This window comes from Hippoglossus hippoglossus, chromosome 4 (genome assembly GCF_009819705.1).
Source record: "Hippoglossus hippoglossus isolate fHipHip1 chromosome 4, fHipHip1.pri, whole genome shotgun sequence".
NCBI lineage: Eukaryota > Metazoa > Chordata > Actinopteri > Pleuronectiformes > Pleuronectidae > Hippoglossus > Hippoglossus hippoglossus.
The window spans coordinates 1-22,173 of NC_047154.1; the positions used below are offsets into that span (position 1 = coordinate 1).

The following is a 22,173-nucleotide window of genomic DNA, read 5'->3' on the forward strand; positions in this document are numbered from 1 at the left end:
ATGGCACCATTATACCTCAAAGAGCCGATAGTACCTTATCAACCCACTAGAGCACTGCGCTCCCAGAATTCAGGCGTACTTGTCGTCCCTAAAGTCACTAAAAGTAGAGTAGGAGCCAGAGCTTTCAGCTATCAAGCTCCTCTCCTATGGAATCATCTCCCACTTTCAGTTCGGGAGGTGGACACCATCTGTACGTTTAAGAGTAGGCTTAAAACCTTCCTTTTTGATAAAGCTTATAGTTAGAGCTGGTCCAGGCTTGTCTTAGACCTGCTCTTAGTTAGGCTGCTATAGGTCTAGAAGGTCGGGGGACACATGACACACGGAGCTTCTCTTTCCAGCTTCTCCTTCCTCTTCTCAATCGTTATCACATCAAAGTAATTCATATCCCATCAATACATGTTACTGACTTGACTTCTTCCCCGGAGTCCCTTTGCCTTATCGTCCGCAGATCCAGGGCCGCGGCTGTGGCCACATCATGGATTAGGATCTGTGGATCACGTATCAGAGGTCGTAATGGTGGATCCAGTATGGCGGATTCTGCATCGTGCTGGCTGATCGTGATAATAAAGGCAGATCCTTTATCGTGTTGGCATCAGATACTGGTGGTGGACCACGACCGAGGTGGCAGCTGATGATGGATCCTAATGGCGGCAGTGGACAATGACTGTGGACTATAGTGGCAACCGATCTTGATGGTGGATCATGATCTTGCTGGCTGCTGACCATAGACTATGATTGCAGCAGGACTGCTCGATACATAGTATTTCTCCTCAGACACTTGACCATTAATGACATTAATCCACCAATTCACTGACCTTCAGTTATACTTCAAAATGTTTACCCTTATCAATGCTGCTAAAACCTTTATCTTGATGATGTTCTCCTTTACACTTGACATCTATTGCACTTCTGTCCGTCCTGGGAGAGGGATCCCTCACATGTGGCTCTCTCTGAGGTTTCTACCTTCTTTTTACCCTGTTAAAAGGGTTTTTAGTAGTTTTTCCTTACTCTTGTTGAGGGTTAAGGGCAGAGGATGTCACACCATGTTAAAGCCCTATGAGACAAATTGTGATTTGTGAATATGGGCTATACAAATAAAATTTGATTGATTGATTGATTAAAAATCGCATTACTGCCATGCATCATGACAGTTCAAGAAGAACATATTGAAAACGACTTCTGCACTTGTTTAATGTTAATGTATGTATACACGTGGTGTGTTTGCACGTGTTGATTGGACATTTATTTTGCACTTGTTCTAGTTTCCAGTGCTTGTTTTTATTGAGCGTGCCTTTAGAGGCCAAGCATACATAAAGAACATACATATTGTTTGCAAACAGTTACAAACAGTTAAGCTGAATATATAACCACTTGTATTAGAAAGTACATGTCATCATGTCATCTGAGAATGGGAGTTGTAGATGTGACTTTGTCACTATTGTTATGCATAGATGATGCGAAACGTTAATAAAGTTATTGTTATTAACTAAAAGAATGTATGTCGGTCATCATACTTCAAGAAAACTGGAACTTTTTAAGCAACCTGAGCAACTGGACTGTTGTTCTTTCTGGTTCTATCCATGTTGCAGACCTGCCCGCCTGTACATGTACCGGTCATCAAAATACATAGGTGCGATTTGTCACTCTACAGTCTGCAAAAAGCTGGTGCCACCTTGGTAATTTGACCAATTATGCAGTCCTCAAGCCTATTTCAATGAGCGTGTATATCAATGGCAGTCCTCTGACTGAGCTTTAGCATTCCTGGCTTAATGTCGTCGAATTTTTGTTCTACCCTACTTGGAGAAATATGTGTTGTGTGTGCTCCTCCCTCCTGTATACAGAAGTTCTGCATCAGGTAGTTCATAATAATTTACAATCTTTTCTCCCATTTTGGAACGCAGGTCTGGTGTTTGTCATACCTGTTGAATATCAATTGGGAAACCAGTATTCAATTTTAAAATTATCTTTATTACAACATGCATTCAATCATCATCATCAAGTGAAAGAGCAGCAGCAAATACAATTAATGTAAAAGCAGTTGCAAATTCCACTTGGACCAATACATATAAAATGTCTGTAAATACATAAATGAATATATACACAAAATCATAATTCTCAACTTTTAGCGATCAGAATGATCTTGAATATGGATGCATTGTGTAGATGGACTGTGTGGGATTTTTAAGGCCTCAGTGGGCTGGACTGGAGAGGAGATGTGTGAATGTGTGCAGGAGAAGCAGCAAGCCTAATGTCTTAAAGCATGGTAATCATCCATTATGTTTATTGACTATTTAATCCTTTATTTGCCCAGCAACTATATTTTAGAATCGAAATCAGATCTATTTCAAAGGAAAGTTTACACCTGGGAGTCTGGATTATTATATTTAATGTTAATGCAATGTTAAAAACAATCTTGTCAGCAACACTAATCAACAGTGGTGATGTGTGTGTGTGAGAGACACTGTGTATCTGCGTGTGTGGTGTAGCACACCTCTTTCATAAGCCTCCTCCCCTTGCCACCATCAGTTAACAGTCAGACAGTAGCTTCACCTGGATTCTTTTGGTTAACTGTGGATAGTTGGACATTTCTCCAGTCATGATTACAGTTTCTTCACCCGTGTTTGCGCTGCTACTGTTTGTGGTAAGTGCTGAAGGAGTCTCCTGTGTCTTTGTGTTTTCCCAGTAATATAATTTGAAATGTGAGTTTAGAAACTGTAAGTTTATTTTGTCTGGTGGTATATCAGGTCTCTGTGGAAAAATCGTGTTAATGTTTCTAAATTAACACACTCAGAAATGAACAACTCTACTTATTTTAGGCCATGGTTCATGTAGGCTCATGGGCAGTTTAGACATATTAGATTTAGCCATAAGACTAGAAATGATTTGCAATTGTTGTTGTTCCTGCTTGTTCTCATTGTTCCTGGATGTTTAATCATGATTTCTAATATTTCAATGTCAGGCAGATCATAAACCTGTTCAAACATAATCTTATGATAAAACACAGAGTTTGGGGTTGTTTACCCTTCGCACCATAGGTCAAGTATCTTCTTTATGTCGATCCTAACAAATATATGGCTGGTATGACAACACAGCCGCCTGTACTGTTGGACACACGGCAAAATATATCATCCCATAATGTCCCATGCCCCATTTTAAATGCGAGTAATATATTTAATCATCAGTTTAACAAAAAATATTTAAAAAAATCATAAAATGTTAATATATAAAAGATCATATTATATAATTTTCATCCGCATATTAAATATAAGCCTCCTTGTACTCTTGGTTTTAAATCATATTGCATTATGCATTAAGACATTGTTATAAACAATGTCATTGAGTAATTATTAACAATAGGTTATGACTTCTGAGTTCTGAATTCTGAGGATATTAGGTCAGCTTGTGTTGTAAATTGTGTAAATGTCTCAGTTGGATTTCGTATGCAGATTACAATTCATTATCAAGTCTGATTAAGTTGTTCCACCTTTCTTATATGACCAACCAGTTCTTCAGGAACTCAATGGATGATTCTAACCAGAACAAGTCAGGACAGCAACTTTGTTGCCCAAGGCCTTATTTCTGAGCTAAACTGGCTCTCAGCCATGTTCTTCTTCAACTTAATTTTACTTCCTTTCAATGATTCATCACTGAATAACTATTCAAGTGAGAGAAGGGTAGCAACAACCATATTTTCTCAGATGAAGAGTGAAGACAAAAAGTATCTATCACTAGTGTTGACATTACATTCTTTGTGCTCAGCAGTTTTTAATTAATGTGGTTGTGAGTCATACTGCGTTATTTTAGAGACGCCACTCCCTTTTCTCTTCTTCTCTACATAGCTCCTTTGTTATTTTGGCATGCCCATAGATACATGTCCTAGGAGTGGTAGGGTGTGACCATAAGCAGCTACACAGTACCAGACAGGTGGCTGCTTTCACACACGCCCTAGCAGTATCTGTTCTGGTAGAAAAGAAAGAAACACTTCCTTAATTTCAGCCTCCCATCTGAAATTACAGGGGTACATTTATTTCTGATACCCTTTTCCCACGGGAGTCCCCGTAAGCAGTTCAGTAAAAATAAAATGCAGTTGAACACTATGGCTAAATCTAATATCTCTAATATGACACAGGTTGAAAAACATAATTTGCTGCTCAGGTTAAAATTCTTAGATTTTTTTGTATAACTGAATTATTATGGAAAATAAAAACAGCAGAGTAGGAAGGCTGCTGCATGACACCAAAACCCTCCAGTCTGCATCCTGAAGTATCTTTGGCAAGATACTGAGCCCTAAATTGCCCGTCAGAATGTGAATAATGTTTGATAGAAAAGCAATGCTTATAGAATGGCTGTATGAATGTTTGTTTTTGAAAGTGACTTATAGCACTTTGAGTGGTTGTTCTAATAACACAAAAACAGCATCTAAATGCAATCCATACTGATGACAACAACAGCTCAGTGTTTGATAAAAGTGCATGTATGCTAATTTTGACATGCCAATCTCAGTTTAGCAGCTCATGCGACTCTGCTCTTGGTGACCATCAATTCTAGGTTACACTTCTGCAGGTACTACATGGTGGTGGAGTAGACAGTAAAGTCAGAAATTTGCTTTGCATTACATAAAGGTTCTGGAGACAAGTATTGGCCTAAACTAAATTATTTGATAATTCAAATAATCAAATCAACCAATAGACATTAATCAAACTTTGAAGATCTCTAATGGTTCCAAAAACCTCAACTGTTATGTTACTTAAAAATCCCAAATCCCTGAAAAATGAGAGCAAAACCTTTAGGGATTCCCTCTACACTTGCTAAAAAGGTATTATATTAAATTGTTATATTATCCAAACCATACGATAACATTTGGCTCTTTTATATGTCATGGAACCTTATACTTAACCACTATTACATCCCTCAGTAGTTCTTAATTTTTTTATTTGAGCATGGAAACTGTTCTCAAATAATACTGATAATGTACTTTTCTGGAAACAAAGTCAAATAATTTACTCAGTCAAATAGAAACCTATCCAATTTTTGTATTATGTATGTATTGTTCCAGGTTGTTCCTGTGGTGAGGGCCAACTCTGGAGACAATCTGGCAAGAAAAAGAAGAGAATGGATTCTCCCTCCAAAGCCTCTGAAAGAAAATGTAAACTACACTCATCAGGAATCTATAGTCAAGGTGAGTTGCTGATCTCCAGTTAATTTTAACTCTACCCATTAACACTGAAGCAGAAGATGACAAACAAAACAGGCTGACATTGAGAATCACAATGTCTTCAGTGAGTGACACACAAATTCACTGGATTTTGCACGAGGGTTAGTCATTTAGAGCCATTGTTTATTACTTTTATTTCTACTATTGATTTATTTAGTATTGATAAGCACCAACAATGTATTTGATTATGAAAGGCAGATGATAAAAGGTGTAACAATTTGTTAAGAATGATATTATTATTATTATTATTATCATTATTACATGGAGGGGCAGCTAATTCAATCAATCAGTCAGAAAATGCACTGCATAACAGTTCATTTAGATTCTAAAGATGTCATTACCCTCTGCACTCCAAAAATGAAAACAGACATCAGTTCCATTTGTCTTCAGGAAATTGTGTCACTACATTTTGGTGAGCAAATATTAAATAACCATCATCAGCCACTAGAGAGAAGTATTGCAACAGCAAAGAGTGGTCATTATTTTGTTAGTTTTTCTTAGTAAGTATTTCTTGAGCAATGAAGTCATCAGGTGTTCTGCTTTGTTGGTTTGTTCTGTTTCTTGTTTCAGATCCGATCAGATGTACTTGATTCAGGCATTTTGTACTCCCTTGAGGGCATTGGTGCAAACCAATTTCCCTTCAATGTATTTGTCGTTAACCCTAAAACTGGATTCATTCGTGTGACCCAAGTGCTTGACAGGGAGTATATTGATACATACAATGTGAGTGATCTTTGACTTTATTCTATTTTCATGTACTTTATGAATTTCATGTCACGTTTCCTGTGTTCAATTCAATTTCTGTTTTTCATATTTGGTACCAAAATCTTTAGCAATATTTGCTACACAGCAATGACAAAGGTGATCATGTTTGTGAACATAACTCTTGTTTCAGCTGTCAGGTGTTGCTACAAAAAGTAATGGCCTTGACGCAGAAAGAAAAATCGACATACGAATCAAGGTTGTAGATGAAAATGACAATGCTCCAAAGTTTGGAGTGATCAAGAACGGGGAGGTGGATGAGCTCAGTCTTGCAGGTTAGTCTTCCTTCTTTTGTGATTAGTTTAAAACTTTTAGAATTGCTGCCTTCACTCCCCACCTCAATCACAAGAATAGTGGTGCATGAAGGGGTGAATGACACGTCCCATTTGGAGTCTTAGCAAAAAACAATTTTAATCTCCTATTTAATGTTTTAAATGACTTTGGGAAGTTTTTATTTATTGCTGGTCTCATTCCCACACTTGGTTGTGGAGCTGAGTCTTTTTAAATTTAAATAGCTGCACGCCAACACAGCCCCTCACATCCCTCTATTAGTTCCTAAATTACAGTTCATTTTATACCATTCAAAGAAGCTCACAAAATGATTTACCTGACACAAGAAAACTGAACAAAACCAAATGACACATATCATTGTATTTTCTCAACATACTGGATTTAATCGTTTTTTTTTTTTTAATATGTTTGTTTTAGATTATTTGGTATCTTTGTTGAGATTGTTCCATAAACTGATTCCTTTCACTATAATGCAACGTCCAATCAACTTGTTTCTGAATCTCGTTTTTTTAAAGAGCTCTGTTCTTTTTTTAAGTTAAAATGGCTTTCTCTTTTTTCAGATATTTTCTGGATGTTGGTAGGCAAAGTTTTCTTATGAGCTTTATACATAATTTGCAGAATACTGTAGTCTAATAGTTCCTGAAATTTTAACAACTTTAACTAAATGAATAATGGTTTTGATGGATCTATATATCGACTTCTACAGATGATTCTTATGGCTCTTTTGTGTAAAATGAAAAATAAATATATATATGTTTTGCAAGCACTTCCCCAACCTTCAACACATTAGGTCAGATAGGGATGCTTGATTATCTTATGAATCATTTACTTTGTGTAACAGAGCTATTGTTTTAGATATTTTCACCTTTGTGTAATTTCTATGTGATTTCCAGTTCAAATTCTCATCTATCATGACAGCTAGAAACATAGTTTCCCCTTGTTGTAGGCGTGTTCGCTTTACATTCGTTACTCTTTAACTGAGTTCATCCACTCCCGCCCTCCACGGCTTTATTATATGGACTTCCCCTTGCTGTATATTGCGGTATATACAATAACTGTCTTTTTATTCCAAAAGTCATACAGAAAGCAAGGGGAAGTCCATATAATAAAGCCGTAGAAAGCGGGAGTGGATGAAAGAGTAACCGCCCGCACGGGAGGCTCTGAACATACTTGAAAACTCACAAAACTTCGCGGGCGCGGGCGCTATTGTGGAGTATTTGGAAATGGGCGTGGAAAAATAACAGCGCCCCCTAAAACGCAGCAATTCCTAATGGTTTAACCGATCTAAACAAAATTCAGTACACACAAATAGTCAACGCCACCAATTTGATTAACGCAACAGGAAGTTGGCCATTTTGGATTTAGTGGTCATATTGGCCAATTTACAAGTTGTATATTTTAACGAACTCCTCCTAAAGCTTTTATCAGATCAACTTCAACCTCGGTGAGTGTCATTTTGACTCCTTGGAGATTAAAACTAACTCAAATTGAGAGTGTTTTTGTCACACGATGTGGCCATGGCTTGATGTCAAATTTGTACGATTCGCCATCATTCTGCTTTACAAAATACAGCTCAAATGAGCTCAGACAAGTCATGAGACCTTCATGGTCAGAATTATGAAGTTTTTCAAACTGTGTCAACATTCCGGTGCGGTGAAGGTTGACCCTTCGCCCAAAGCAGGCAAAGTTGTCATAACTCCACTGTGTATTGTCCAATCAGCACCAAAAAATATGTCGCATGATCAGAGTCCAGGCCCGAACAGCTCAATATGACAATATCAACTCAAAGTCATAGCACCACCTACTGATTACCCTGAAAATTAACTTGTTTTTAACTCCATTGTGCATTCTCCAGACAACCCCAAAATTCTGACCTAAAAGACCTATTAGTTTGTATGTAGTGATTGTGATAGCACCACCTACTGATAAGTGTCAAAATTAAGTTGTTGTAACTCCACTGTTTATTGTCAAATCGGCCCCAAATTGCTCACGCTTCATCAGAACCCCGACCTGAATAGATCTATTAGTCTGTATGTTGAGATAGTCATAGTGCCACCTACTGACAAAAGGAACTTTTACTTCACTTTAACCATTTTTTATGATGCATCATTTAAGTGGTTTGAGGACTGTGCATAGATGCCTTAGGGCTAAATTCAGAGGTTTTACGATAAAAAGAAAATGTGTACCACAATGCTTTATTCTAGGGCAGTTGTTGTTTACATTGTAAATTAATAATTGATGATGATACAAACTGTGTCATTTCTTAGGTATACATTTGACTGTGTGCAAAAATTCAGATCTGAAAGATCAAAAGTTTGTCTTAAATGAGTCAAAAACTGAATTTATGCTATTTACAAGAGTGAAGCTACCTAGAAGAAACAGAGACAAGCATGAGTATCAAAATAAAACAGGGAGTGACGTAGAACATGCAGCAGGAAATGGTGAGTGTGTGTGTGTGTAACCATGACAGTGTGTCTCCAATTACAAATATCTAGGTATTTGGCTGGATGATGAACTTTCATTAAAAACACGTGCTTGAGCTCACAAAGAAGGTGAGAATTAAACTTGGTGCCCTTGCAGGATTCAGTCTTACTTCTCATTTGAGAACAGGGTAACGATTCTCAAATCAACCATCATGTCAGTCTTAGATTATGATGATATAGTGTATATGCATGCAGCCTCATCCACATTGAAATCACAGTGTCTTACATTTTATTACTGGGGATGGTTTAGAACTCATCACTGTAAATTATACAAGGATCTTGGATGGTCTTCCCACAGTGATCGAAGGGAAAGACACTGCTTCTTACTTAATTACAAGGCGGAAATCCGTGTATCATCATACATGCTCAGGAATTTATATCCCTTGAAACTCCTCTGAATAAAACTAAACTCGGAAAACTAGCATTTAGGTTTTTTGCACCAAACAAATAGAATAAAGTGCAGGAAGTAATGAAATTAGACAGGTAAGTCAGTGAATAGTTGTAAGGGTCTACTCGACAAGCTGGTTGTTTTACATTGTTCCGGCTGTGGTTGATCTGTAGACAGGGTTGTTATTTATTGTTTTTAGTTAACCTTGTGTATTGTTTTACTATTGCTATAAATCTTTTTATTTGATCCATCTGTTATTGATGTTTCATTGACATTTTACATATTTTACTGTTATATCATTGTTTTATATCTTTCTTGGCAGACTTGCTTGTTATTACTTTTGTGACTTTTCATTCTTTTACTGCTCTTACTATTATATATCATTCTTGCTAGTCATGTCTGCTTTTAATTGTTTTCTGTTTGATTTTCATTTATCTTCCTGCTTGTGTGAATGTAATCTCAGGGCATTGCTGAAAGAGAGCTTAATAATCAGTCAATTTCCCTCAATACATATTGGTATATATATAGTTTTCACAAATCCTCATCCTGATATGTGATGGCTAAATAATCCTACCTGGATTCATCATGTATAGAGCAAAACAATCATAGTTTTGTATCTGCAAGGGAGTCAATTTTAAATAGTTTTCATCGTAAAAGACCTATAGGAGCAAACAAGATAAAGTTTAAAGCCAATAATATCTCCATGTTTTCTGCTGGTTTTTGTCTCCTGTCTTAACATCCCGAAACAATTTTTTGCATTTTCTTAAACTAGCATTTCTCCATGTAAGAATGACAGGAATACATAGCTGTTATTTTGAGTTACTCAGAGGCTCTGAAATGAAACTGTGTGCATAGCCTTGACATTGCTTGCTCTTCGATCGTGTGGAGCTGGGCAATAGTAAATGCTTATAATAGTATAGTATAGTAATTACACCACATTCTTTGAGTACAGCCTTTGTCATAAGTTATTTTGAATGCAGTAGGCTCTACCTGCATTCACTATTCAGTTTGATGACCGTTTCACTTTATCCTGTTTTTACAGGGACATCAGTAATGAAAATCACTGCAACTGATGCTGATGAACCAGGGAATCCAAACTCTCAGATTGCCTATAGCATCATAGATCAGAATCCACCCAATGACATGTTTCACATTACCAAAGATGGGACAATCCTCGTTAACAACCCCCTGGATCGAGAGGTGCTGTATCAACGACAGCAACAGTGTCTATTTTTAACATAGCCTGACTGACTTCAACTTGGTTTTATGATTTTGTTATGATTATTAATTTCAGAAAGCGGATCAGTACACTTTGACGGTGAAAGGTCAAGACCTAAATGGCCAATCAGAGGGAAAAAGTGCAACTAGTACTGTTACCATTAATGTGCGGGACGTGAATGACAATCTTCCGACTCTGGAAAAAGAGGAGGTAGTTTTCTTTCTCTCAGTCTTCAATACAAGCATATCATGGGTGATATGGGCAAGAATGAAATGTGTTCTTGATGGTTTCCATAGTTTTTAGTGTTGATAAGAAAAAAAAAGGAATACGTTGACATATAGATGAGCTCATGTCAAGGATGACTACTCAACTTTGAAATTAGCAATGTTATTTTCATTTCATCTGTTTTACTTGCAGTATGAGGGCAGCATTGAGGAGAACACAGAAGGCGTGGAGGTGATGAGAATCAAAGCAAAGGACCTAGACCAGGAAGCCACAGACAACTGGGAAGCTGTGTTTGATATTATTAAAGGCAATGAGGCTGAATACTTTAGCATTAGAACAGACCCCAAGACCAATGAGGGCATCCTAATGCTTGACAAGGTAGGTTTTTGTTTGTATTTCACGGCATACAGTGAGATAGCGAGCAGATCCTTGGCTCAAATTCGTGTGTCACATTCTACAGCTCACTTCAGCAGTCCACTTGCTTAAGTGTTGGGCAAGTCTGAACTGCACATCATTCACTGTTGTGCACTGTCAGATTGCTGCACGATTGCCCCCCCCCATTGTTCATATTCTTATCCCAAATTTCTCCTTCATTTGTTTGTACAGTGTTTTTTGGGTGATCTTACACTGGCATGTTTTCTGCTGGTGCTGTATCAGTACACCTTCCATTGTCATATCATACAATATGCAGCAGGCAAAAATAATCTAGCGTGTAGAGTAACCACCAGCAGTATCAAGGCACATCAAATTGACCATTACACGCGTTTACATTGTACGATTGTGCATATGAGTTTCTCTCAGCTGGAGATGGTTTAGTGAATAGCGAATAGTAGTAAAAATAGTGCATTGTAGGTAAATGATCTGAAAATAGCTTACATTGTGACAGTTAACATATGCGAAGTCCAGCCACCCATCTCTGTGTGCACCTTGTGCAAGATGCAACTGTACAATTTTGCTGTTGTTGTTTGTAATGTGTTTGTTTGTGCCATTTTACAGGCAGTGGACTATGAAGATGTGAAGGACCTTGACCTAGGACTAGTTGTAAGAAACAAGGCTCCATTTTTTAATGGATCAGGGGTCAATACTGGAGCTGGTATAGGTTTCTCAGGTGGAGGAGGAGAAGCTGGTGGAGCAGGTGGGGGAGGTGGGGGAGGGGCAGGTGGGGGAGGTGGGGGAGGTGCAGGTGGGGGAGGTGGGGGAGGGTCAGGTGGGGGAGGTGCAGGTGGGGGAGGTGGGGGAGGGTCAGGTGGTGGAGGCGGGGGAGGGGGAGGGGGAGGGGGGGCAGGTGGCTCTGGTGCAGGAGGTGTGTCTGGAGGATCATCATGGCAAAGTGGGTCTACATTTAAAACTTATCCAATCAAAATCAATGTGAAGGATAAGCAGGAGGGGCCACATTTTCACCCTAAAGTCAAAGCCATCCCAATCTCAGAGGAAGGCCACTCCATTAACATGAAAGATGCTATTGCCCACTACTTTGCATTAGATGGAGACACTGGGAAACCTGCTGAGAATGTCAGGTCAGTGCATACGCAAACACATGCACATTAAAGGTTCTCCAGTTAAATCGACAAAATCAGCTTAATAATAACTGACACAATGTATTCCTTGGATAGGTATGCCAAAGGCTCAGACCCTGACAACTGGCTAAACATCGACCCAGAAACAGCCAAGATCACACTAAACAAGATACCTGACAGAGAATCTCCATACTTGGTCAATGGGACATACATTGCTAAAGTACTCTGCATTACAAATGGTACACTTGATCTTCTATTATATATAATTGCCCCAGTGTCAGATGCTTTATGTGTTAAACTAGTAGTCTTCATGAAAAGTAGATGTGAATAGATCCTAAACATAAAAGCCCATGTTTACCCCATACATCCTAACAAGGATATCATATGAAACAACACTGGGAATTATTTTGGTAATCATTCAGTCTTGCCAACAGAGGAGCTGAAAAGTAAAGTTGTGCTTTAAGGATGGCTTTTTCATGGCCGGAATTTTTTACATGAAATAGGAGGTAAACACAGGTGTTACTTAACACATTTATTAATCCTCTATCTAAATAGAGCACAACCTTAATTGATGTGATTAGTAACACCTGTGTTTGCCTACTATTTCATGTCAAAATGGCTTCTGTGAAAAGGCTCTATTGAACAAAACTAGGCAAGTAAAGTAAGGTAGGGTACTGGGAGTGCTTTTCATGCATTGTCTAAGGAGAGGCCCACAGTCTGAATTATTCATTCCTGAATAATAATAATCTTCCAGGAAGAAAGAGATAACATGTTTTACAGTTATCCCTTTACATAATCAGTTTTGGTTTACTGTTCACATTTCCAGCAAATTAAATCAAAATCAAGATACCTGTTTTCAGTTTCTTCTGTAGTAAAAAGTTTTAGGGAGCTCATATCATAATCTGGGGTTCATGAAGAGTACATAGTCAGTTAAAAAATATAAGTTTTAGCATAAGCCAGTATCCAGCTACATCTATCATCTGTATGGACTGTGCAAGGACTAAAGAAGTCAAATTTATGAAGTGAGGAGAAATTTAGCACCATCAACCTCACATCGTTAGTATGGTAACCAGTTGTGTCTCTCATTTTGTGTCTGACAAAATGAAAGAAAAATGAATAAAATGCTGAATGAACTGTTCATAATTGTATTTTTCTAACAGACATGCCAAGTAAGACAGCCACTGGCACTGTAGCCATCCAGGTGGAAGACGTTAATGACCACTGTCCCACCCTGACCAATAATATCCAAACAATCTGTACCACGGTTGATGCTGTCATTGTGAGTGCTAAAGATGAGGATGCATTCCCTAATGGACCTCCTTTTGACTTCATTATTGTCCCAGAAGGAACTAAGGGCAAGTGGCAGGTGGAGCATCTCAATGGTGAGGAGAATACTGCAGAATACTAGAGACTGGGGCAGGCATGGGGACTCATTTGAACAACAAAAATTGCCACTTTAATTTGTCCATTTAGGGACTTCTTGGGATATTTCCCTTCAACCAACAGAACAAAACTTACATCTATAACCCATACTGCTGCCAGGATAATAGGTCTTTCCACACCTAACCTCTCTGAGCTCAATTGTAAGGTCATTATTCGCATCGCAAACTCAATAGCACAGGAAATAACTCATCTACTCACTTGTCAACATCTTGAGTTTGGTTTGGTAAAGTCGGTATTGTGCAGTGTTGCACCTGTCATTACACTTAGCAGTGATGTCACAGAGTCTTGGAGTCGATCTATCTGTGCAGCAAAGTCAGTTTTTGAACCATTCGAATCAGCAAACCCAACAGTATCAGGTTGCATTTAATTACGCTTTAAAGTTTGCTCTTAGCATTAACTTCTCATGTTTATACTGTTAAAAAGCAGGCATTGATTTTACAGTTTGACAATAAAGTAAAGAAAAATGGGGCACATGGGGCGAAAAGAGAATGACATGTAATCAAAGTCCTGAACTTGAATAGCTACTGGAATTTGTTGAATGCATCTTAGACGAGTGGGATTCCAGAATGTCCAGAACCCTTTGACCTGTTAGCTGTTAGCTTTTGAGGGACTCATGTTGATTTTCAACATGTTTCATATGTTCGTCTTTTTTCATGCAGATACTGCAGCTATCCTTAGGGTTCAGGAGTCCGTGTGGCCTGGTTTCTATGAAGTGAAGCTTGTAGTGAAGGATGAACAGGGCAAGGCCTGTCCAGAACCACAGATGGTAAAGGTCCAAGTTTGTACCTGTGAGGATGGAATGGTGTGTGCAAAACACGGTGCCAATGGAGGAGCAGACTTTGGGGCTGCAGGCATCGGATTGCTGTTCCTGGGCCTGCTGCTGTTAGCACGTAAGTTGTTTGAAGGGTCTTGGGATAAAGTGAAGGCTAGCAGGCTACTTTTAAGCATCATTAATACAAAGGATGTGAACTAAATAACTACGACAAATAGTCACATTGGCAATGGTGTACTGGGTATACTTTTCATACTTTAATACTTGACAGATGCAGCTTGTAGCTTTGACCAGGTAAGATCTGAGTTTCAATGGACAGAATTGAAAGCCAAAGCCTTGGATGTCAGCTAAGTCGTCTTATTAAAGGTCTCACCATTAAATGCACCCTCTGACTGGCAGCTTTTCACAGATGTATATCCATCTATATTAACTTGGTCAATACGTCAAGTATGTCTCAATACAATGGATCACATTTTTGGGGGTCTAAACATGAAAAGTCATGAAAGTCATCACACACATCAGAAATGGCACAAATTTACTCCAATATTGGTCTTGCATATGGCCTTGGCAAAATGGTTTGATAACACCTCCTATAATATTTCAACGAAGCAGCCTCGACGTATGTGTACGTATGAAAATCAGAAGGTATATGTACCATGTCCAGACTAACAAAAAAACTTCTTGGACCCATATGCTAGCCCCAAAAAGTAACCCATATTGAATTTAATGTACGGGTTTACCCATTTGCATGCATTGTACATTAGCGAACTCCTCCTAGATGATTAATTGGATTGGCTTCATATTGGGTCAGTGTAATCTACTCTTCATGAGGTTTCATTGAATGGCGCGACATCAAAGTTTCCCCTTGAAACAGGAAGTTCTTCCAATTTGACTATATATTGTCCGATCTGCACCAAACTTCACAAGACCAGCCCCAGCTGACATTTGGTCCAAAGAGTGTGTATGAGACATCTTGTGACTGTTTCGTAGAATGCTGCTGTGGCAATACGACAAATGCATATGTCTATTTTTTTACAGTTGGAGGCTAAACATACATATATTATATGTATTATATGTACATATAATTACTGCTTTGTCATTTGTCATTTTCATGCATTTTAGTTTAATGAACTCCTCCTAGAGGATTAATCACACTGGCCTAGGTCAGTGTAATCTAAACACCTTCAAGATGAAAAGTTGTGCTCCTTTTGAGGTTTCGTTGAACAGCATGTCTGAGTCGTGACGGGACCATATCGCCATGAAACAGGAGGTTCCACTAATTTGACTATACATTGTCCAATCGGCACAAAACGTAACATGTTTGATGACCTGTCATGAGCACATTTACATGCTAGAATTCAACATAATCATAGCAACACCTACAAGCAACAGGATGCACACCTCAACAGGATGTGACTTTGCATAACTCATAACAGAATAATAAGCCATTTCAACCAACCTCCAGCAACCTACTCCGTAGCTGTGGCAAATTCTGATACACTCGGACTGCGAGGGCCAGACCATCACTGCTTGCAGCTTTAATTAGGGGCCGGGTCAATGTGCTGCCAGTCATAGCAAAATTCATAGCAAATCAAGCGTAAGTGCTAGAACATTGCAACTTTCACCAAATTTTAGGCCTAATTAAGCAGAAACTCTGACATCTTTTATTTTTTAAGCAATCATGAAGTCAACAAATAATTAATCCTATCTCCTATAACAATTTTAGATCAATTGAGAGCAAATTTGTTAACCTGCAGCTTCAGACCATCTTCCACAAACGATTAAGCCAGATTAGCCCAGAGAGCATTCAAATGGTTTACTGTAAACTGGAAATTCTCAATTAAAAAATGTCCAATGTTCACAAACATAAATGACTAAATGTTTGTCTTGGTTGATGCAGCGGGGAAAATTTCAGAATTTTATCTCAAAGAAATGGGGGGGGGGGGGGGGCGGACACGGACAAAAAAACTTGTGTGTGCGCGCACGTGTCAGTGTGTGTGTGTGCGCGCACGTGTCTGTATGTGCGTGTGTGCGCATCGGGAAGGAACTCCGTCGTGCGCAATACAGAGAGCAGAGGAGAAATCTAAACGCGCGAGAGACAGAGACAGAAATGACATGCCGTCGTGTAAATAAGATAAATAAGATAAGGCCATTTAGTTTGTTTAATAAAAGAGCAAGCTATAGACCTGTTTTATAGGAAAGGTAACCTTAAATGACTTATGTTGAGATCTGGCGCTATATTAAAAAAAAAATAATAATAATAATTAACTTGACCTTCCAGGGGGGGCGGGGGGTGCCGTTGGGGGGGTGGGGTGCCCCCCTAATATAATGGTAGGGGAAACACTGACATCTCTACACTATCTACATGAAGTAAAGAAATAATCAAAATGTTTTCTTTATAATGTTTTACAGTAGTCGTAGTGAAATATGACTTTAAATGCAGCCCTGCAAACAGCCTTTAGTTATAGTGTGAAGCTAGTAGGTGGCTCATCGAGGTCATGACTTGCGCTTAGTGTCTAAGGTTGTCAGTTCAAACCCCAGGTGATGTACAACAACTCTGGTGATGTCTATTCAAGCAAAATGCTTCCTGCAGTAGAAACATGACTAAACTCAACTGGCATTTTAGGCTAATAGCCCTGATGGTGGTGCTGCCTTTACATGTCACCCTGCTGATTCCCTTTAGTCATTGTGTGAATCTACACAATGAGTTTGGCAATCCCATTTGGCAAGTAGCTCATCAAGTTCATGACTGGCCTTCAATGACCTAGGTTATGAGTTCAGGTTACGAAAGCAATTAAAGGAAAATTACCCCCAGAGTCAGTGAGAGTGGCGGCGGAGGACAACTCACTAACAGACCAAACGGCTAATGACCCTGGAATAGAAACGACAAAGAGGAAGGCAAGCACAATACAAGAAACTAACACGAAGAAGAAGTGCTTGATCGCAAGAGAGAAGGGATCTCGCATTGATCAGTAATTTCTAAGAAGTCAATCAAGTCAGTCGAGTGAAGTCCAGCGACCAGACTCAATCCAAGGTTCGCAGGACATCAGCCCCCCTGTATCTGAAGAAGTTAAATCAAGCACAGAGACAGTTTCAGAAGAGGGTATAGAGCCCACTCAGCCAGGTAAACCAAAAAGGGAGAAGAAACCTTTACAAACCAAACCAAAGGGGAACTGTCCTGGAGCTTCAGAAAAAGCTAAATGGGAGGCCATCATTGCAGACCTTAACAGTATCCTTGAAAAGATAATGGGCACAATTGAGACGAATTGAGACATTTGTCCACTACCACCTTAACAACGGACTTGATACTCTCGTCTAACACCCTGCCCGTTGTCTACTTTGTAGAATTGAGTGAGGGTACTGTTGATAGAGCAAATGAGAGGAAAATGCTACAGTATGCAGACATGGCATTTGAGGCAGAGCAACATGGCTGGAAAGCAATAGTTTGCCCTGTGGAGGTTGGCTGTAGGGGTTTCCCTGAAACATCCACCATCAGGTTGCTCAACGATCTGGGGATCCACGGACAAGCCCTGCACCAGACCATAAAACAAACAATCACACACTGCAGAACGCTGCAGCCAATGGCTTTGGATCATGAGGAAAGATCCCAACTGGGCCCCAAGATGCTAGGGACATGCACCCAGGTCTGATCACCCTGTGATGGGCCTGCCTTAGAAGAGGGTCTATATACATCTTCCAAACAAGAGCGGAAGATAAATAGTTGAAGAGAAAAAATAAAGGAACAAGAGAGGGTAGCAGGGGCTCACTATCATCATTTTGGTACTTTGACTCAATTTTTTATTGAGACCTCAAGGAGCTATGTCAAATCGTGGAAAAGTACATAATGTGAATTTTTTTAAACATGCAATGATGACGAAAAGTCCACAGCAAAGAAGTCAACAATATGGATCTGGATACACAGAAGATTATTGGTCTAATGCACATGCTGACAGTCAAACCAAAAGTTTCAAGTGCAATAGAAACATTTCAGTATTATACCAAATTAGAGGGAACATATAGCAGTCTACGTCACAATCATGTCACAATCACAGAGTCATGATAAGATGCCTATTATCATCATGAGATACAGACTCTCAAGGTTCACCTTACCAGAGACAGGATGGCAACTCATAACACATTGTGATAGAAATCTGAGAATACAAGAAGCTTGAATACCAAATTGGTCTTTGTGTATTTTAAAAGGGGCTTTGTCCAGAAAGCATCCACACAGAGAGTCACAGGGATCTCAGAGTGTTAATGGAGAACTGTCAAATGCAAGGGTCTTATGTAGGAGAACTAAGGTTGTTTGTCTGAGCCAGTTCAGACTAGTTCTGTAGGTGCAGTTTGAGACAGGAATTAAGACACAGGAAACTGATTTGCATATGTTTCCTTTGAAGATAAAGCAGGGACAAATTAAGTCCTTGGACAGTCAATAAGTAATATAAAGTTCATAAAGGTATTAGAAAGGCCATACAGGTTTCAGGTCACAAACAGTTTAAGTCTCAGACAGCAAAAGTTACTTTTCAGCTACAAAATATTTTCCCACCACTCTTAGATATTTTCCACTACAACATCTTATCTAAAATATTCCTGCAGAGGCCTCAGACCTCTCAGGTCAACCACCTGTGAAACATAATTCAGGTTCGGGCAAAATATAAGTCATACAAAAGTGTGCACGAGTGTGCCTAAGTAACAAATTTGGTGAAATGCAACATAAATACAAATGGTTTTATAAACTCCTTTTGTTTTAAAAGGTAAATGGTGTGTATTAATATAGCACTAAAATGCTATGTGCCTTTCTAGTCTTGATGACCACTCAAAGCGATTTACAGTACAGTTTTTCCATTCACCCAGTACATCTATGGGCAGCACTTTTTTCTATGAGGGGCCATTCGGCATGCAGACGGGGAAGACTGGGATCGACAGCCGCCGACCTTCTGGTTGGAGGACGACCCTTCTACCCCCTCAGACACAGCCACCCTAAATATAACTGAATTGATGCCCATTACCAGTTGTGCAGTAGTAGTACAAGTAGTGCAGTCCCCAAACCACACTACACTTAACTAAACTAAAGTTTGTGTTATTTTTACAGTCATTCCTCTGTTGCTGCTCTTCTGCCAATGTGGGGGGGCTGCAGGTGTTTCAGGAGGCTTTACTGAGATGCCTTTTGACACCAAATCACACCTCATTAACTATCACACTGAGGGCCAGGGAGAAAACACGGTAAGACTGACAAATTAACCATTTAAATACAACTGCTAAGGAAATGAATAATGGCATAAACACTGGTCAAGTGCTATTTAGATGTCTGTGTGAAAGCTGAATTAATATGTTCTTACATTTGGATCCTTGCTATAGGAGGTACCACTGCTGAATATGCTACCACAAATGGAAGGAGATATGTTCAACATGGGTATAGGCATGGTTGGCAAAACTTCAGCAATGGCGCCCAGGGCAACTTTTGATTTTCAGAAGTCAGTCACTTCCATGGATGGGATTAACAGGGTCCATCAAGATGGATTTGCCGGTGACCACAGAGAAGAAACCTGGGGGATGATGAACCAGCCGAGCGCCAGTGGCTTCCACTCTGAGTTTGAAGGCAGAGAATCAGGAGGAGGTGGAGGAATTTATGATGGCATGGCTCTGCCAGACCACTTTCTGGAACAGTACTACACTCAGGTGAGGACTGGTGTAAATATGTTTGCGTTATAATTGTCTGTCACCCAAGTATGCTTGGGTTGGAGCACTTAAAGCTCCCAACATCCTTGTGGGCTTGTATGTATATATCATACATTTCTGGGATTTCTACTGACTAATAATGAGATTGACAATTATTATTTTATTTTAATTTAAGAGATATTACAGCATTCATAAAACGCCTAAGCAAGTACAACTAGTGTCATGAATGGCACAAAAAATGACTATTACACAACAAAAAAAAACATTGGTAATGAGCTCTTTTACTCTTTAACAGAAGCTGGACAATGGAAACAAGAACCTTGCAGTGAAGAACAGTCTGTTGGTTTATGATTATGAAGGCCAGGGTTCCTCTGCTGGCTCTGTGGGATGCTGCAGCCTCCTGGAGTCTGATGATGACCTGCATTTCCTTGATGATCTTGGACCAAAGTTTAAGACCCTGGCTGAGGTGTGCGGAGGCAAGCAAATTCTAACTGAAGTTAAACAAGTGTTCACTCCTGCCGCAATGAACACACAGACCTCAGTATCAAGGTTTGTGAATGAACCACAGCTGCCCCCTCCAACCCAGCTGCAGCCAACTGTCTCCAACATAGAACAGACTGTAGTCAGGGATATATCTGAGCGTTCAGATCAGATGATCAATGAGACCATGACCACAAAGAGACGAGAGATGGCAAATCAAGATCAGATGCTCTTGGTACAGCAGCAGCAGCCTGTGTACTACACCACAACTCCACGGCTGCAGCCAACGCACTACGTTGTCCAGCCACAGATTCAGAACACTATGCTACTAGCTGAGGCACCAGCCAACAACTTACAGGGCATGGTACTGGTTAACAGCACCCAGACTGGACCTTCCCCATGTATGGTCGTTCAGGGTCAGGTAGTAATGTCTAGTGGACAGTACCAGGGCCCCCATGTGATGCTCGTGGAAAGTAATGGAATCCAGGTAGATGGCACTGACCGGATCTATGCTGGAAACATCTGTGGCTCCCAGATCATGATGGTTGAAGAGGACAAGGTCCCTGCAAAGTCAATGAAAGTGGTGAAAGGGATCCAGACCTGCCACATTCCGGGAGGCACTCGACAGCCAGGAGGGCTTTTGAGATCTCAGAGAGGCCTGGTGGTTGGAGGGCCAACAAGCAATGGAGGGCAGCTGGTCCAGGAGGCAGAAGGAGTGTCTGAAAAGTGTGATGTATCTGGTTCTATGAGAGTCCTTTGCAGCGAGAGCAGCACATCCTCTGGCTCTCAGAACCGTGTGGTGGGTTCCTCTATCATGTCGAGTGCAACCCCCACTTACCGCAAAATGGTGATCCAGCAGACCAGAGAAATTCAATGAAGTGTTATGTGAGAAATGACATGGTTAAATGCAGCTCATACTGTCATGGCAGTGTGTCAAGATTTGTTATGAGCAGCGCTCTGCATGTGTATGTCAGTTTATTGGTGGAGGGTGTGCTACAGCAGCTTGTCCTAGGAATTAAGCAACATGTGCCTGCATGTTCATAGTATAGCTTCAGCTTGACATTGATGGTTGCAGTTAAACAACCTCTGTTTGAAGACAGGCAAATACCAGGCTTTTTGATAGGACAGATGAAAAAAAAATTGTTGATCCCAAAGTTTTACTCAATATGACCCACAATCAGTCCTTATTACTCATTTTGCAAACACACTGTAAGCTCTATACTCAGTGTTCAATATTATAAGTAGACATAATGTTAAAAAATACATTTGTGTAATAACCTGACAGAGTAAGACACTAGAGGGCATAAGCAGAGCTTATGTACTAAACAGAATGAACACAAATGTATCTTCTATGCAAACAACTAGATGGTATGTTTAGCCTTAGCTAAAGCAACAGATTGTCCCTAATTAAATTTAGAGAAACTATGCATATCTCAACTTACACAAAAATGGGGAAAACATCACAATATCAGTGGTTATCCAACCAACACTAGAAAGAAACAGTACTTAGACAGCTCCATTGAACAACTGACTGTGTTATATTTACTTTTAACATCGTTAAACAAACTATGACCATATAGCCAATAAAAAAGTTTTTAAGGGTTTCAGTTTTATATTATTCCTGACCTGGAAAAAGCTGGAAAGAGTTGTGAGTCAACGTAGAAGGTTGTTTCCAATCAGCTGCAATTGTCTTGAAGTC

General features: G+C 39.6%; 1 protein-coding gene across 1 annotated transcript; it reads left to right on the top strand.

Moving 5' to 3' along the window:
• The first annotated feature begins 2,538 nt into the window (after positions 1–2,538).
• Positions 2,539–21,581, top strand: LOC117760406 (desmoglein-2-like). Its single transcript, XM_034583413.1, has 14 exons — positions 2,539–2,641; positions 5,057–5,179; positions 5,786–5,938; positions 6,111–6,252; positions 10,182–10,339; positions 10,434–10,568; positions 10,776–10,961; positions 11,580–12,100; positions 12,197–12,339; positions 13,261–13,482; positions 14,203–14,433; positions 19,408–19,538; positions 19,674–19,994; positions 20,290–21,581. Exons 1-14 carry the CDS (start codon positions 2,597–2,599, stop codon positions 21,349–21,351), a joined length of 3,573 nt encoding a protein of 1,190 aa, XP_034439304.1. The 5' UTR covers positions 2,539–2,596; the 3' UTR covers positions 21,352–21,581.
• Positions 21,582–22,173: the final 592 nt, after the last annotated feature.